At 40.4% G+C, this 12,931-nt stretch overlaps 1 protein-coding gene across 1 annotated transcript in view; it reads right to left on the reverse strand.

The window, feature by feature from the left end:
• LOC117337670 (RING finger and SPRY domain-containing protein 1-like) overlaps window positions 1-12,931 on the reverse strand; it is a 51,159-nt gene continuing 38,228 nt past the window's right edge. Inside the window, exons 12-15 of the mRNA XM_033898766.1 lie at window positions 6,707-6,809; window positions 5,085-5,243; window positions 3,817-3,921; window positions 1-1,929 (exon numbers count right to left, since the gene is read on the reverse strand). Of these exons, the coding sequence (XP_033754657.1) occupies window positions 1,776-1,929; window positions 3,817-3,921; window positions 5,085-5,243; window positions 6,707-6,809 (521 nt within the window). The 3' untranslated portion in view covers window positions 1-1,775. The remainder of the gene's footprint in view (window positions 1,930-3,816; window positions 3,922-5,084; window positions 5,244-6,706; window positions 6,810-12,931) is intronic.

Here is a 12,931-nt window from a genome sequence, read left to right on the forward strand (position 1 = left end):
CGTTTGTCTGTAACTCTGTCGTCTCTGTTATGTCTGTCTGTCATTTTGTCTGTAACTCTGTCGTCTCTCTGTTATGTCTGTCTGTCCTTTTGTCTGTAACTCTGTCCTCTCTGTTATGTCTGTCCGTTTGTCTGTAATTCTGTCCTCTCTGTTATGTCTGTCTGTCCCTTTGTCTATAACTCTGTCGTCTCTCTGTTGTCTGTCTGTCCCTTTGTCTGTAACTCTGTCGTCTCTGTTATGTCTGTCTGTCCTTTTGTCTGTAACTCTGTCCTCTCTGTTATGTCTGTCCATTTGTCTGTAACTCTGTCGTCTCTCTGTTATGTCTGTCTGTCCCTTTGTCTGTAATTCTGTTATGTCTGTCTGTTCCTTTGTCTGTAATTCTGTCCTCTATCTGTTATGTCTGTCTGCTGGTCTGTCTCATTTGTCAGTGTTAATCTTGATGAGGTAATCAGACTCTATACTCTGAGAGCCTTTCTAGCAGATGTATATTTATACAGTTATGTTGACTAGTGTAAACAACATATAAAGCCTCTTCATGTGGTTACATGTTGCTACAATAAAATTGCTTACCCTGCATTGTTTACATTTGAAAGCATTGACAAGAGTTAAGGAAAATCTCCTTAAAGAGACCACCAGTGGCAGTAAGGTCTGATTGCACCTGTATTTCGTTTTTCCACACACAGTTAAACTTGTTTATAACAAATTCCATGGGACCAGAGGAAGTAGTTTGTTAAAAATGTTTAAAATATTGCAGTAGATTTGGGGACTTTGTAATCAGGAGATATTTGTTTGATAATGTTTTCCTGTATTATAAAGTATTGGCCTCATGACAGTAAATAGTTCGTAGTTTAACTTTTGAGAGACAAAAGAAAAGTGAACTTTATAAAGATGCTGGAATTGACTTATTTCCAAGTGTAAAATTCTAGGTTAACCACTAATTCACACAAAATTAGCAATGATAGACTGAGGGTCTGCGACATAAACTATACATAACAGAATCCTCAGTTACTAAAATAAAAAACAAAACAAAAATGCTTACTGTGAGCAATCTACTTTCATGTGCAAATTGGCATACTACTTAAATTACATCACTAATGCCAGAAAAATGTAAATGGAAAAATTGTCTTAGTCATTTAGCTATGGAAACTAGGTCACAGTGACCTACTACATGTGATGAAATATTGAGTGCATATCTTTGGTCATGGATGCTAATTCAACTGTAACCAACACAAAAAATAAATAAATAAAAAAAAATAAAAACTTTTTTTTTTATTCCAATCAGATGGACTGAGGTTCAACTATTCATAAGCCACATTTGTGGTGAAATCCGGCCAATCTAAGACATTTTCCTTAGCATGAAGAAGCATTTGTAAAACTGCAGTCCATTCAAAAGAAAAATCTTACATATGATTATAATACTGTTCAACAAGGAAAGTACACTCTCATGTTCAATGCTTGAACATGATTAAATATGATACACAATGCATGAACATTGTTCAATATATCAAACACAATGCTAAAACACTGCTCAATACAAAATTTCCCCATAATTCATTGTAATAATTAACTGCGGACATCAACAGAAAAAACCTATAACAGAACAGTGGTTGATAATATAGATATAAAACTAACTGTCACGACATGTGAATGTGGTTTATAGTTATAACAATGATTTAAAAGGTTTTACATGAATATTCAGCTTGTCCATATCTGGCAGATGTCATGTAAGGCTAAACAGATTTGTGTAGCAGAGGTTATGAAAGATGAAAGAGACATCAGCTTTTTTTGTGTTTTCGCTTCTTAGAAGCAGTAGGGTTGAGTTTCACAATGTCTTTGTCATCGTTATCACATGAATTGACTCGTTCCACAATCTTGCACCGACATATTGGACAAATTTCTAATTGTATGGAACATTTGTAGCAGAAACCCCTGAAACATAAAAAAAACAGTCTTAATATATTTATGCCAGAAATAAACTGTAGTTTTGCTTTTAAATCATATAGATAATAATGTCTTTATATAAAAAGTGCAAAGATTTTTCAGATTGCTACTAAGAGCAAGAAGTGTAAATTCTTGCAAAAAGACACTTCAACGAAAGTACAAGCCGGCCTCCAGAGAAACACAAATTGGCATGTGTATGGATCAGACCACACCTCAGATCTGTACCTGAGTATTAGCTGGACAATCCATCCCAGGTAGGGATCAGACCACACACCTCAGATCTGTACCTGAGTATTAGCTGGACAATCCATCCTGGATAGGGATCGGACCACACAACTTGGATCTATACATGAGTATTAAGCTGGACAATCCGTCCCAGGTAGGGATCGGACCACACACCTTGGATCTATACATGAGTATTAGCTGGACAATCCATCCCAGGTAGGGATCGGACCACACACCTAGGATCTATACCCGAGTATTAGCTGGACAATCCATCCCAGGTAGAGATCAGACAACACACCTTGGATCTATACCCGAGTATTAGCTGGACAATCCGTCCCAGGTAGGGATCAGACAACACACCTTGGATCTATACCCGAGTATTAGCTGGACAGTCCGTCCCAGGTAGGGATCAGACAACACACCTTGGATCTATACCCGAGTATTAGCTGGACAATCCATCCCAGGTAGGGATCAGACAACACACCTTGGATCTATACCTTAGTATTAGCTGGACAATCCGTCCCAGGTAGGGATCAGACAACACACCTTGGATCTATACCTGAGTATTAGCTGGACAATCCGTCCCAGGTAGGGATCAGACAACACACTTTGGATCTATACCCGAGTATTAGCTGGACAATCCATCCCGGGTAGGGATCAGACAACACACCTTGGATCTATACCTGAGTATTAGCTGGACAATCCGTTCCAGGTAGGGATCGGACCACACACCTCCGATCTATACCCGAGTATTAGCTGGACAATCCATCCCAGGTAGGGATCGGACCACACACCTCCGATCTATACCCGAGTATTAGCTGGACAATCCATCCCGGGTAGGGATCAGACCACACACCTATGATCTATACCCGAGTATTTGCTGGACAATCCGTCCCGGGTAGGGATCAGACCACACACCTTGGATCTATACCCGAGTATTAGCTGGACAATCCATCCTGGATAGGGATCGGACCACACACCTTGGATCTATACCCGAATATTAGCTGGACAATCCATCCCAAGTAGGGATCGGACCACACACCTCCGATCTATACCCGAGTATTAGCTGGACAATCCATCCCGGGTAGGGATCGGACCACATACCTAGGATCTATACCTGAGTATTAGCTGGACAATCCATCCCGGGTAGGGATCGGACCACACACCTCCGATCTATACATGATGTCACTTAATCTATTGCTCTGAGCTATTGCAACCCTCTAGTATCATGAGCCTTTAATTCACTTTTTTTAAACAAATAAGGATAAATTATGTTTCTGATTTAACACTGGAATGATAGGCTCCTCACTTATAAACATCACTGCTTTAACACTTGAACCTGAGGCTCATAACTTATAAACATCACTGCTTTAACACTTGAACCTGAGGCTCATAACTTATAAACATCGCTGTTTTAACACTTAAATTAGAGGTTCATAACTTATAAACATCAATGCTTTAACACTTGAACAAGAGGTTCATAACTTATAAACATCGCTGTTTTAACACTTGAACGAGAGGTTCATAACTTATAAACATCACTGCTTTAACACTTGAACAAGAGGTTCATAACTTATAAACATCACTGCTTTAACACTTGAACAAGAGGTTCATAACTTGTGAATGTTTCTGATTTTACTGAACACTTACATGTGTTTACAAGGCAGCAGACTTTGTGTGGCTTTGTTGTCAAAACAAAGTGTACAGGAATCTTCATGAACTTTCAAGCTCTTCAATAACTCTAACTTTTTATGTCTGTAAATAAAGATACAACATCAATAAATACATGAACAATACTCTTCCTTTTAAAAGTCAAGAGAACACATACCACAGTTAAACTCTATGATCTAAAAAGTGTGTACCAGGTATTTATATCTCATGTACAGTCTCGGCATATAAGATAACCTAGATGATGTAGTGTGGTTTTTAATTCAATTTTTGGATTGTAATTTGGTGCATCTTATTTCCCAATTTTATATCAAAAACTCCCAATTTAAAAATGAGAGTGAAGATATGTTATTATGTTTGAATTTCCTACTTAAGAAACCTAATAGATATGAAAGCTCTAGGCAGATATCAGATCATTGTTTACTTATAGAGTTTAGTCACTCAGTGACCTTGAATGAAAGTCAAGGTCATTCATTTGAACAAACTTGGTAGCCCTTCACCCCAGCATGCTACAGGCCAAATATTAGGTCTCTGGGACTCTTGGTTATTGAGAAGAAGTCGTTTAAAGATTTTAGCCTTTTTGACTCCTGTGACCTTGAATGAAGGTCAAGGTCATTCATTTGAACAAACTTGGTAGCCCTTCACCCCAGCATGCTACAGACCCAATATCAAGTCCCTGGGACTCTTGGTTATTGAGAAGAAGTCGTTTAAAGATTTTAGCCTTTTTGACTCCTGTGACCTTGAATGAAAGTCAAGGTCATTCATTTGAACAAACTTGGTAGCCCTTCACCCCAGCATGCTACAGACCCAATATCAAGTCCCTGGGTCTTTTGGCTATTTAGAAGAAGTCGTCTAATTTTGTTTTTAGCATATTTGACTCCTGTGACCTTGAATGAAAGTCAAGGTCATTCATTTGAACAAAGTTGGTAGCCCTTTACCCCAGCATAAACTATATCTTGTTGTACTTCATTTTGCTTACCTATTAAATTACCCATATGATAAGAAAATACAGCTGTATTTTCCAGTTTTCCACAAATAATGCTATTTTTCCCAATTTGAAGGGTCCCATCCCTGGCCTGATTTCCAAAAAGGGTAAATAACATTGAAGACTGTAAAGTGTTTCCTAAAAAATCAGTTTAGGTAAATTTTAAATATTTATGCTAGAATTCCACATTAATAATCCTGTTTTTCAAAGTGTAAAGAAGACGAACTAAAGTTTAAAAATGTTTCAAATTAAAAATAAAGTTCACCTGGGAAGGATAATTTTCTCCTCGTCCGACAGATAAGCATGGTCATTAAAACTCTTGAACTTGACATCTTTTGGTGGGAACTTGTAAGGCTTACTGGCACCAAAGTTAAACTCACATTGTTGGTAGGACATGAAACTTGCAGCAGCGAAAAAACCTCCCCTGTAAATTATAAATCCAACATAAAACAAACCTTAAAATTAATAAATTCTGATTTTCTTTTGTCTTTTGGGTTCTTTATATTAAACAATATTAGTTTGATTTTTTTTCTTTTTGGATATCAGGAGTACTGTTTTCATTTATATTATTTTTGTGACTATTTCTAAGTAAACCAATAAAAATGTTCTGTATATAAGTTTTGTTAATTTCATTACCATTTACCTATAGTTTTAACTGACGACAGTTACCCAGCTTACCTACTGTATCTGAAGAAACTTAAATGGCCCATCACCTCCAAAAGCCAACAATACTTGTAAGACGATGGATAAAAAAGCTTATCTCACAAGCACTTTGTGTGAGACACACACGAGGCCCCGAGAGGCCAGTACCACTTACAGTGATAATAAGCATTAATGACATAATATTCTTATCAAAATCTAAAATTTATGATCCTTTATCTACAGCTAAAATATCTATACTTTTTTTTATGAAGGCTGAAGTAATTCATGTATTTATTGTACAGAGGGTTGAACCCAGGGCCTCTCAACCCTGGCAATCCTTATATTTGGAAATTAAGCACATTCAGATGTATCTATATTTGATATACATGTATATACATAGGACATGTCTGAGAAAGTAACTTAATTAAAAGAATAATAATAAACAAGAGGCCCATGGGGCCTGTATCGCTCACCTGGTTGGATTAGACCAAATGTCAAAATAATGTTCAATTTGTTTTATTTGTAAATCTCAACAATGCTATATATGATTATAGTGAGGTTGTCCCAACTGCTTTCAAGAAATAATGAAGTCCAGACTCTCTAAGGTTTGAAAGATCTCAAGAATTGAGAGTTTTTAGAACATGCATTCATCACTTTATGACTAGTAGAGATTTAGATGAATTAAGTTTATTTCCCCTATTGGGCCCTGTCCCTTTGGCCCTTTGGGGGTCAAAGTCACCATTTATGCAAAATCTGTTCCCCTTCCCCCAAGGATGTTTCTGACCAAATTGGGTTCAAATCCATTCATAACTTTATGACAAGTAGCGATTTAAAGAATTACCTCTATTGGGCCCTGCCCATTTTGCCCCTCGGGGGTCAGAGTCACCATTTATGCAAAATCTGTTCCCCTTCCCCCAAGGATGTTTCTGACCAAATTGGGTTCAAATCCATTCATAACTTTATGACTAGTAGCGATTTAAAGGAATTACCTCTATTTCCCCTATTGGGCCCTGCCCCTTTGGCCCCTTGGGGGTCAGAGTCACCATTTATGCAAAATCTGATCCCCTTCCGCCAACGATGTTTCTGACCAAATTTGGTAAAAATCCAATAAGAGCTTTTTGACTAGTAGCGATTTGAAGCAAATGTTGACGGACGGACGACAGACAGACGGATGGAAGATGGACGCCGCGCCATGACATAAGCTCACCGGACCTTCGGTCCAGGTGAGCTAAAAAGATAACATACTTGGCATGTTCAAACAGGTCCCTGTGTGGGGGCAGACATTTGCCATTGAGAGAAAAAGTCAGCTCCTTTTCTTCTAAGTTCAAAAGCAGACCAACAGTGTTTCCTGCAATGAAAAATATAGAAATCTAGACCAATCATGTCAACTGTTAAATACAATATGGACAGTGTGTCTTATTACATATAAAGGAAGCAGAACCAATCATGTCTACTATTACATAACAACACAAACCTTTGGACCAATCATGTCTCCTGCTACATAACAACACAAACCTTTGGACCAATCATGTCTACTGTTACATAACAACACAAACATTTGGACCAATCATGTCTCCTGTTACATAACACAAACCTTTGGACTAATCATATCTCCTGTTAAGAACAACACAAACCTTTGGATAAATCATTTCTCCTGTACATAACAACACAAACCTTTGGATGTATCATGCTCCCTGTTACGTAACAACCTAAACCTTTGGACCCATCAAGTCTCCCGTTACATAACAACACAAACCTTTGGACCAACCAAGTCTCCTGTTACATAACAACACAAACCTTTGGACCAATCATGTCTCCTGTTACATAACAACACAAACCTTTGGACCAATCATGTCTCCTGTTACATAACAACACAAACCTTTGGACCAACCAAGTCTCCTGTTACATAACAACACAAACCTTTGGACCAATCATGTCTCCTGTTACATAACAACACAAACCTTTGGACCAACCAAGTCTCCTGTTACATAACAACACAAACCTTTGGACCAATCATGTCTCCTGTTACATAACAACACAAACCTTTCGACCAATCACGTTTTCTATTATATTCAATGTAAGCATTAATTTTACTTGTACTTTAATAGAGGTTGGTATGTCAAATTGCGTTGATGTGCATGCAACTCGACGCAATTTGTAATAATTTTTCAAATGTCATAATAAGTAATAAATAAATATTTTTCCAATAGAATTAGGTTAAAACATGTACCAAGTGAAGATAATCTTTCCATCTAATGACAATTAACCTGGTAAAAAAAGACTTGGAAATTTTTATTACAAATTGCGTCATTATAACAAATTGCGTGGTGACACTGGTTATATATGTCTAGTTATATCTACTGTCTTGGTGATATCTTAAATTGAAAAATTGTTAAATTTCTCATTTCAAATATTTTCCAACTACGATATAATGACCATTATTTCTCTTTTTACATTTAAAGAACAGCTGAATTGGCCTATGGTATATAATCACTGATAGCTGCCTCAAGGTTTCTCTCTTACTCAAGGTGTTTTGAGTTTTGTTTGCACAGGGTAATTTACACCGAAAAAAGCAAACTATTCATATTCCTGAACTGATATTAATAGTTTGAATACTTTGATGACGTTGTTACAGTTTTATTGTTATTTCTATAGATCAGTGTAGAGACGTTTTGATAGCCTTGTATAATGACAGACTACCAACACTTACACAAACAAAACCTACAGATCTAAGTCCCTCACTAAATATTGGTCTGCTAAATTGACTGAAGATCGTGTGATTACTTTATGTTAGTATCAAATCACTCATCACTTTAATCCTGTTACTTATAGATTTGAAATTAAGAATAAGCTATCATTTCAAAATATTCAACAATTTTTTTCAACCTGTAGCAGGTTTTGCATTTTGTTTCAAAAACAAAACCATCTCTTCCAAGGACTTATGTGTGGAATATTTCGACAGGAAAATGAATCACGGTATAAAGGAAACGGTGGTAACATGTTACCAGAAAGGTAAGCTTGGTCTAGGTTTGTTTTTTGTTTTTTATTATTTAACATCCTATCAACATGTACAGTTAAGGTCATTTAAACACGGTATCTACATGTGGTTACCTGTTACCAGTAAGGTAAGGTTGGACTTATGGAATCTGTGGTTACCTGTTACCAGTAAGGTAAGGTTGGTCTAGGGAGACTGGTTACCTGTTACCAGTAAGGTAAGGTTGGTCTAGGGAGACTGTGGCTACCTGTTACCAGTAAGGTAAGGTTGGTCTAGGGAGACTGTGGTTACCTGTTACCAGTAAGGTAAGGTTGGTCTAGGGAGACTGTGGTTACCTGTTACCAGTAAGGTAAGGTTGGTCTAGGGAGACTGGTTACCTGTTACCAGTAAGGTAAGGTTGGTCTAGGGAGACTGGTTACCTGTTACCAGTAAGGTAAGGTTGGTCTAGGGAGACTGTGGTTACCTGTTACCAGTAAGGTAAGGTTGGTCTAGGGAGACTGTGGTTACCTGTTACCAGTAAGGTAAGGTTGGTCTAGGGAGACTGTGGTTACCTGTTACCAGTAAGGTAAGGTTGGTCTAGGGAGACTGTGGTTATCTGTTACCAGTAAGGTAAGGTTGGTCTAGGGAGACTGTGGTTACCTGTTACCAGTAAGGTAAGGTTGGTCTAGGGAGACTGTGGTTACCTGTTACCAGTAAGGTAAGGTTGGTCTAGGGAGACTGTGGTTACCTGTTACCAGTAAGGTAAGGTTGGTCTAGGGAGACTGTGGTTACCTGTTACCAGTAAGGTAAGGTTGGTCTAGGGAGACTGGTTACCTGTTACCAGTAAGGTAAGGTTGGTCTAGGGAGACTGGTTACCTGTTACCAGTAAGGTAAGGTTGGTCTAAGGAGACTGTGGTTACCTGTTACCAGTAAGGTAAGGTTGGTCTAGGGATACTGGTTACCTGTTACCAGTAAGGTAAGGTTGGTCTAGGGAGACTGTGGTTACCTGTTACCGGTAAGGTAAGGTTGGTCTAGAGAAACTGTGGTTACCTGTTACCAGTAAGGTAAGGTTGGTCTAGGGAGACTGTGGTTACCTGTTACCAGTAAGGTAAGGTTGGTCTAGGGATACTGGTTACCTGTTACCAGTAAGGTAATGTTGGTCTAGGGAGACTGTGGTTACCTGTTACCAGTAAGGTAAGGTTGGTGTAGGGAGACTGTGGTTACCTGTTACCAGTAAGGTAAGGTTGGTCTAGGGAGACTGTGGTTACCTGTTACCAGTAAGGTAAGGTTGGTCTAGGGAGACTGTGATTACCTGTTACAGGTAAGGTAAGGTTGGTCTAGGGAGACTGTGATTACCTGTTACCAGTAAGGTAAGGTTGGTCTAGGGAGACTGTGGTTACCTGTTACCAGTAAGGTAAGGTTGGTCTAGGGAGACTGTGGTTACCTGTTACCAGTAAGGTAAGGTTGGTCTAGGGAGACTGGTTACCTGTTACCAGTAAGGTAATGTTGGTCTAGGGAGACTGTGGTTACCTGTTACCAGTAAGGTAAGGTTGGTCTAGGGAGACTGTGGTTACCTGTTACCAGTAAGGTAAGGTTGGTCTAGGGAGACTGTGGTTACCTGTTACCGGTAAGGTAAGGTTGGTCTAGGGAGACTGGTTACCTGTTACCAGTAAGGTAAGGTTGGTCTAGGGAGACTGTGGTTACCTGTTACCAGTAAGGTAAGGTTGGTCTAGGGAGACTGTGGTTACCTGTTACCAGTAAGGTAAGGTTGGTCTAGGGAGACTGTGGTTACCTGTTACCGGTAAGGTAAGGTTGGTCTAGGGAGACTGGTTACCTGTTACCAGTAAGGTAAGGTTGGTCTAGGGAGACTGTGGTTACCTGTTACCAGTAAGGTAAGGTTGGTCTAGGGAGACTGTGGTTACCTGTTACCGGTAAGGTAAGGTTGGTCTAGGGAGACTGTGGTTACCTGTTACCAGTAAGGTAAGGTTGGTCTAGGGAGACTGTAGTTACCTGTTACCAGTAAGGTAAGGTTGGTCTAGGGAGACTGTGATTACCTGTTACCAGTAAGGTAAGGTTGGTCTAGGGAGACTGATTAAGTGTTACAGGTAAGGTAAGGTTGGTCTAGGGAGACTGATTAAGTGTTACAGGTAAGGTAAGGTTGGTCTAGGGAGACTGTGGTTACCTGTTACCAGTAAGGTAAGGTTGGTCTAGGGAGAGTGTGGTTACCTGTTACCAGTAAGGTAATGTTGGTTTAGGGAGACTGTGGTTACCTGTTACCAGTAAGGTAAGGTTGGTCTAGGGAGACTGTGGTTACCTGTTACCAGTAAGGTAAGGTTGGTCTAGGGAGACTGTGGTTACCTGTTACCAGTAAGGTAAGGTTGGTCTAGGGAGACTGTGGTTACCTGTTACCAGTAAGGTAAGGTTGGTCTAGGGAGACTGGTTACCTGTTACCAGTAAGGTAAGGTTGGTCTAGGGAGACTGTGGTTACCTGTTACCAGTAAGGTAAGGTTGGTCTAGGGAGACTGGTTACCTGTTACCAGTAAGGTAAGGTTGGTCTAGGGAGACTGTGGTTACCTGTTACCAGTAAGGTAAGGTTGGTCTAGGGAGACTGTGGTTACCTGTTACCAGTAAGGTAAGGTTGGTCTAGGGAGACTGTGGTTACCTGTTACCAGTAAGGTAAGATTGGTCTAGGGAGACTGTGGTTACCTGTTACCAGTAAGGTAAGGTTGGTCTAGGGAGACTGTGGTTACCTGTTACCAGTAAGGTAAGGTTGGTCTAGGGAGACTGGTTACCTGTTAACAGTAAGGTAAGGTTGGTCTAGGGAGACTGTGGTTACCTGTTACCAGTAAGGTAAGGTTGGTCTAGGGAGACTGTGGTTACCTGTTACCAGTAAGGTAAGGTTGGTCTAGGGAGACTGTGGTTACCTGTTACCAGTAAGGTAAGGTTGGTCTAGGGAAACTGTGGTTACCTGTTACCAGTAAGGTAAGGTTGGTCTAGGGAGACTGGTTACCTGTTACCAGTAAGGTAAGGTTGGTCTAGGGAGACTGTGGTTACCTGTTACCAGTAAGGTAAGGTTGGTCTAGGGAGACTGGTTACCTGTTACCAGTAAGGTAAGGTTGGTCTAGGGAGACTGTGGTTACCTGTTACCAGTAAGGTAAGGTTGGTCTAGGGAGACTGTGGTTACCTGTTACCAGTAAGGTAAGATTGGTCTAGGGAGACTGTGGTTACCTGTTACCAGTAAGGTAAGGTTGGTCTAGGGAGACTGTGGTTACCTGTTACCAGTAAGGTAAGGTTGGTCTAGGGAGACTGTGGTTACCTGTTACCAGTAAGGTAAGGTTGGTCTAGGGAGACTGGTTACCTGTTACCAGTAAGGTAAGGTTGGTCTAGGGAGACTGTGGTTACCTGTTACCAGTAAGGTAAGGTTGGTCTAGGGAGACTGTGGTTAACTGTTACCAGTAAGGTAAGGTTGGTCTAGGGAGACTGTGGTTATCTGTTACCAGTAAGGTAAGGTTGGTCTAGGGAGACTGTGGTTACCTGTTACCAGTAAGGTAAGGTTGGTCTAGGGAGACTGTGGTTACCTGTTACCAGTAAGGTAAGGTAAGGTTGGTCTAGGGAGACTGTGGTTACCTGTTACCAGTAAGGTAAGGTTGGTCTAGGGAGACTGTGGTTACCTGTTACCAGTAAGGTAAGGTAAGGTTGGTCTAGGGAGACTGGTTACCTGTTACCAGTAAGGTAAGGTTGGTCTAGGGAGACTGTGGTTACCTGTTACCAGTAAGGTAAGATTGGTCTAGGGAGACTGTGGTTACCTGTTACCAGTAAGGTAAGGTTGGTCTAGGGAGACTGTGGTTACCTGTTACCAGTAAGGTAAGGTTGGTCTAGGGAGACTGTGGTTACCTGTTACCAGTAAGGTAAGGTTGGTCTAGGGAGACTGGTTACCTGTTACCAGTAAGGTAAGGTTGGTCTAGGGAGACTGTGGTTACCTGTTACCAGTAAGGTAAGGTTGGTCTAGGGAGACTGTGGTTACCTGTTACCAGTAAGGTAAGGTTGGTCTAGGGAGACTGTGGTTATCTGTTACCAGTAAGGTAAGGTTGGTCTAGGGAGACTGTGGTTACCTGTTACCAGTAAGGTAAGGTAAGGTTGGTCTAGGGAGACTGGTTACCTGTTACCAGTAAGGTAAGGTTGGTCTAGGGAGACTGTGGTTACCTGTTACCAGTAAGGTAAGATTGGTCTAGGGAGACTGTGGTTACCTGTTACCAGTAAGGTAAGGTTGGTCTAGGGAGACTGTGGTTACCTGTTACCAGTAAGGTAAGGTTGGTCTAGGGAGACTGTGGTTACCTGTTACCAGTAAGGTAAGGTTGGTCTAGGGAGACTGGTTACCTGTTACCAGTAAGGTAAGGTTGGTCTAGGGAGACTGTGGTTACCTGTTACCAGTAAGGTAAGGTTGGTCTAGGGAGACTGTGGTTACCTGTTACCAGTAAGGTAAGGTTGGTCTAGGG

Source organism: Pecten maximus, chromosome 11, assembly GCF_902652985.1.
Source record: "Pecten maximus chromosome 11, xPecMax1.1, whole genome shotgun sequence".
NCBI classification, from domain to species: Eukaryota; Metazoa; Mollusca; class Bivalvia; order Pectinida; family Pectinidae; genus Pecten; species Pecten maximus.